Source organism: Gymnoscopelus braueri (assembly GCF_963280865.1).
Source record: "Gymnoscopelus braueri genome assembly, chromosome: 3".
NCBI classification, from domain to species: domain Eukaryota; kingdom Metazoa; phylum Chordata; class Actinopteri; order Myctophiformes; family Myctophidae; genus Gymnoscopelus; species Gymnoscopelus braueri.
Window position 1 is genome coordinate 42,617,349 of NC_137612.1, and position 6,165 is coordinate 42,623,513.

At 43.4% G+C, this 6,165-nt stretch overlaps 1 protein-coding gene across 1 annotated transcript in view; it reads right to left on the reverse strand.

Annotated features, from left to right (window-relative positions):
• Positions 1-491: 491 nt before the first annotated feature.
• rbpjl (recombination signal binding protein for immunoglobulin kappa J region-like) overlaps positions 492-6,165 on the reverse strand; it is a gene marked incomplete at both ends in the record, with an annotated part of 32,251 nt that continues 26,577 nt past the window's right edge. The window contains 2 exons of the mRNA XM_080423558.1: positions 492-813; positions 5,293-5,396. Coding sequence (XP_080279684.1) covers positions 492-813; positions 5,293-5,396 — 426 coding nt within the window. The remainder of the gene's footprint in view (positions 814-5,292; positions 5,397-6,165) is intronic.

Below are 6,165 nucleotides of genomic sequence, written 5' to 3' on the forward strand. Positions count from 1 at the left end.
TTCATTATTCTGTACCATCTAGCCTACTATGAATCAATGTCTCTTGAAGCACTAGTTTGATACCAGAAGGCATTTGGCCAATATCATGACATAATAATATTCTGATCATTAGTCTTTGCTTATTAAAACATGATACTAATGATATCTCATAGCTCTAATAGTTGCTGTCGTGCTACCACATAAAAGATGTGTGCCTACAAACTCCTGTGTATTATGATAGTAATTATGATAAGGCTACCCAGAGCCCTGATCCATTCAGTTACCTTGCCCTTATGAGCCCAGGCAGAGAGCGTACGAAAATAATCCATTTCTAAGTCAGTAAATTGAGTCACTGCGTGTGGAGGTAAACATGACTCAGAGAGGCTAATACACTAGACCCCACGTGTACCAAAATAAAACTATACATTTGTTCCCAATGCTGGAACCATGGTTCTGTAGTCTTTGCTCCAGTGATTCAACCATGGACTACATCACTTTAATTAGCAGCTTAGCTAGCTCTGAATGAAGAGGTGAAAGTTGGCCCTGGTGAACTCCTGATGGATGGAATCTAAGAGGGCATCCTCCTCTTTCAGCGGAGCATCCACGCCTCCTCCCTCTCTCCCGACTCCCACCACTGCATGTGCTCGGACGGGGGGCGGCGGCGGCGGTGCCGGCTGGAGCTCAGGGGTGTAAGTGAAGCTGAACGCAGAGCGATAGATCAGGCCGTCCGATCTGACCAGACACAAGGGGATGGTGAGGACACGCCGCAAACACCACCAGCCGTCACTGAAGACGGAGACGTCAGGAACCACGCAGAGGAGGGACTTTGGAGACCTGTAGGGTACAGCGTCCAGACAAGACAAGATGAGTTGTGACGCGATATAAAGGGAAACACTCCCCATGTTGATGTGCATTTCACTTCATTGTGATTATCATTAACATTCCACTTTCTGTCTATTTCAGCCTTTCTCTGTGTGCCTACATTTCTCATGAGCATTTTAATCATAATTATCAGCCTGGCACGCCCATGGTCTATGGCCGCCTTTACGTCAAGCTTTATATGCATATTTACTGATGTCAGGATCACTATTTTGCCATACTCATTGAACAAGAACAATGTCACAAGCACCAAATTGTAGCAAAAAAAACAGGAGAGTTGTAGATTTCACATTCATAGTTTCATAGGTTCGGTATTTGTAGTACGCCCACCATCCAGTTCTTACACTGGCCTGGGGCGCAGTCGGAAGACAGAAAAGACAGAGAAAAAATAGAATATTCACAAGTTTGACCCCAGTGACATCACCGGAGTAAACATAATAGCACAACTTTGGCAGCATTTCACAGTCAGTGATCAGATTAAATGTTGACTAAGGTGAGGTGAAATTAGATATGGGGTTGATCCAAATAGTAAAATAAAAAAATGCTTTCCTGACCTTACCTTGACCTCAATGGAAAATGTCATGATGTCAAGGAAAGGTGTGAAAGATAATGTATAAGCAGTGCTAAGAGAATCTGACTGGACATATACAGTAGGTGAGTTGTAATTTACATAATGTAGGTCTGCGTGGAGAAACTATCATTTTCTGATGATGAACAACAAAACATCCTCTTTTTTTCCCTTTAGGCTCACAAGGCAGTCTGACATTCTGGCAACAAAAGAAATGTTATTTTCTTTATACCTAAAAACACACTCTCTCACTCATTCTGAAAAAACTAAACTAAAAGCCATCTTAAGCGCATCTTTCATTCAAATTCAAAATGATGTGGATAATTGGAGGTACATTTTTAAGTAGACAGTTATATAATATTGTAGGTACAATATATGTATCACTTCAAAACTAAATTTGATTTTCCTTCAGGAACTAATGATATTGCATTCCTTATTTCATCAGCAGCAGAGGAAGAGGTTTGAGAATTATCTTTTTAAACCAAATGACACCAATTAAAGTAACTTAAAAGCAGCTAATAACAGAAAGTTGGTAACATGACTCTGTAACGAATGACACTGGAGTGACTGACATCAGATCTACTGTTACGTTACTCCAATGAGCCATTCATTCTGAATGCCCATTCATATCACTTTCAACACCTTCAGCTTTACATTTCCACACTTAACGTCTCCAAGCCGTTCCAACCTATACTATTCCTCCGACCCCCCCCCCCCCCCACATACACACACACACACACACACACCTCGCCACGCACTGCCAGTGGAGGCTCACGTTCCCTACCACTAATTGGCTGCAGCTTTACGTACAAAGAGCATATTGTGGGCGACTGAGTTACGCAAACATAGCCTCCTCGTCCAGGTTGCCTCTCCACCGCCGGCGATGGGAGAGGGGAGTGTTTGGAGAGCCTCGCGGTGAGACGCTCTCACCCAGAGGAGCCCTGACTTTAACGATGCCTCAGCACTTGGGGTGTTAGGGCCCGCTGTGGTAGCTTCTGACGTCAGAGGGAGATGTCCTTTTGCTTTGAGATGGGTCATGTGATGGCCAGTAAGGGCTGCTGAGGGTGGTGGCTCTGGAACACCCACTATAGATGATTCCACTTACAAGGATTAAGTAGAGAGGAAGTGAACATTACCCCCATTCTAGACCTGGGGTCCAAGTCATGGAAAGTCTCCATCCCAAGTCCATGACGCGTTGTTAAAAGGTGCCTATTATGCTCATTTCCAGCTATAATGCTTTTATTTCGGGAATCCACTAGAGTAGCTATGCATGATTCATAGTTAGAAAAACACTAAACAAACCTCCTTGTTTATCTTATACTGGCTCTTCAGTATCAGTTCGTGTTGAAAGTAAAGTAACCGCTGCAAAGCTAGCATTCAGTGCTTTCCGAATGTTGAGCTTTTTGCTCACAGGGATTACTTAACATTTGTTTACCTCATTATTTGAAACTTTGGCCACGTTTCACATCCGACATTGTGACATTATATATCGGTGTGCTACTGTGCTTTTATTATTATCGGTGCGTGCTCCACCGACAGATACTTTCGTGTATACATACCTATAGTTTGACATCAACCGGTCTTATGCCCGGGACAGACACAGACAGTGTAACAGAGATTTTGTGAATGTATAGATAGATTACATCAAATAGTTAAAGCATAATAGGCCCTCTTCAAATAGTTTGAGGCCATTAAGAAACAAATATTGCCTTCCCTGGGGGTGACATTTGGAAAATATGTTAAAAGCGATGTGGATGGTTTTAGTGGTGGTGTGAACATCTCATTCTGAAGGCTCTACAACACCTTCCTGTCAGGAAGACAGGAAATTGTCTAAACGCCTGGTACATTTTATTGAAATACCTCTACAGTTGACAAAATAACTGCTTTCAAATGTAGGTCAAACTGAAGGTGATTTGTGTCAAACACGATCATAAAACATCTTCCAGCAGAGATACAATAAAAAAGAAACCTCATATTTATGTAAACTTTTATGACAAACCAACCAGCCCGGGACAGCCTCACTTAAGTATGGTTCAAACTCAAATTTGACCACGTGCTGTTCACCTTGCCTGGAATCCAGCCTTATTCGCTACGTTAGTCTTTTTCTCACTTCGCTACTCAGTCTGGCCAGGGTCCTATTTGACTCATATTTGCCAGACCCAGGGGGTCAGGCCTACATGAGGCTTTGTCGGTCCCCTTTTGCTATCGTTTTCGTCCATGTTTTCTTACATGTCCCTCTTTTTGATTGGCCAAGCTTAGCGTGACGTAGTTTAGAAACCATTCAGATTTCCGGCCATTCAGATTTCAACCACTAGGGGTCTGGCAGTACCAGGTCCCCTGGTTCCCTTGTTCAATTACATAGGCAAGTCAGGAAGCGACACAAGTTTTACATTGGACAACACTGTTATAAGGGGAGCGGACGGGAGGTAGGTTTTTTGGCACGGATCCACATCCGACCTTACCTTTCATCAAGCTCTGTGAATCATTCCAAAGTTGCGTTAGAGCTATACCCATGTGGAAAAATAAATAAAACAATCTCCTCACAGAGATTCCCGGTTATGGCACTCAACGAGTGTATTTGCAAAACCGGAGATTCACGGTTTTGGCACTCAATGTGTTAATCACCAAATAAAATCAATCAATCAATCAATCAAACCATACTGTTACACACCAAGGTTGAGACCGAACAGTCGGGCGTTTTCTGAGTTACAGCCGGGACAAATATTGTGTGACATACACACAGAGATTCCGTGAATGATAGAATAGATTATTTATTTATTTATTTTGATCAAAATGAAAGAAAATCCGCTACCTAGGACTTGGAGCCAGCACGGCCATGCATGTCGGGAACGTCCCATTCATATTGACTATGCAGCACAAATGTTATGCGAAGCTCGACCGAGGGTCGGGTTAGCCAATCAGGGATTTATACTGGCTAAGCGGCACAAACGTGATGTGACTGAATTTCTTCCTCTTTCTCAGACATACAAGCTGACAGTTGACTGATATTTTTCAGTTCTCGGAAACCATTGGTCCGTCCGAATTGGCACTCGGCACTGCACACCTGTGGGTTATATGAGACACACACACCACGTATGAGATCAAACGGACGGACGCTCTGAGTTACGCCCGGGACACAGAAATTCTGTGAATTATAGTATAGATAAGATGTTTACGTTTGGCATGTTTAGTCAGAGGTGAACTATGTTATGTTTATATGATTTTACTTGCAAGGTGACAAAAGGGTGCATTTTTTCATTTCTACAACATCCATAAGGCAATAATTATTGCCTTATTTCCTGTGCATTGTATACAAGTGCACAACGTCAAGTATTCCCCTGCAGGCGCTCACTCTCTTGTAACCCAACCAGGCCAAACAGATGCAGATCCATGATGGCATAATTACACAGGGTGCTGTGCCTATTACAGGTAATACTGATGCCTTTTTGTAGCATGTGTTTTTATGTTTCTGTCCTACCTTCTGGTATCTGCATCTGTTTTATGATCCTGGTTTATAAACTCCGTCATTATTTTGCTGCAGGCATCCGGTGAGATTTTCTTTTTTCACTAAATAGTAAAATCTTACTGCTCAATTCTCTCCTCTCCTGTCCCCTCATTTCCTCTCACTGTTCTTGGCACATTTCTCCCTTCCTCTTATTTAATTTCACTAAATAGTAAAATCTTACTGCTCAATTCTCTCCTCTCCTCTCCTCTCCTCTCTCTCCTCTCCTCTCCTCTCCTCTCCTCTCCTCTCCTCTCCTCTCCTCTCCTCTCCTCTCCTCTCCTCTCCTCTCCTCTCCTCTCCTCTCCTCTCCTCTCCTCTCCTCTCCTCTCCTCTCTGTTCTTGTCTTGTTTTTGACACTCACTTGAACATGGTCTCAGCTTCACTGTGGCCAAACCACACTTTGAGATGAGGGCTGAAGTTCTCTCCATGGATCTCCAACATGGCCACATGACCACCACCATTAACCTGGAGAAGACACACAAACATGCACGCGCGCGCGCAAGCACACACACACACACACACACACACACACACACACACACACACACACACACACACACACACACACACACACACACACACACACACACACACACACACACGCGCGCGCGCACGCACACGCACACGCACACGCACGCACACACACACACACACAGATGACATTCCTTGCCTGTCTGTCAAACACAGAGACATGGTAGAGCAGAATGTTGAGCAGCAGTGAGGGGAGAACATTCTTGGTCATTTCAATTAGGCACATCTGACCCTTCCTGACCTCTGACCCTTCCTATCTGCTGTTTGATTGGCTATGAGTGGTAGGCAACCTTAGGCACGGGTGCCACCATTGGCACAGGAGAGGGCACTGGCACACTGGCGCAATTGTGTGAGAGAGGGTTTTTCTTTTTAAATAAAATAAAATGTAGTCAATTCATTTAGGTCCCCTCGAATCTATATGCAAATAACCTCCTGCACATAATTCTCCTATTTACGCAGTTTTTGTTTTGTGTACTCCTTGTTGGAGCATGTAGCCTATGTCCTATGTCACATGGCAGCTCACAATGTGGGATCACACTGCTGCAAATCTGGCTCAGAGAACAATGGCAAAAAGGACAAATACAAAAAATACAATAATAATAAAAAATAAATAATAATAGATGTCTGGGCAATCCAGCCCTCATGGTTTTGTTTATGTTCATGTCTTGAAAATATTGTTTGCCCAACATCTGTTAAACGTCAT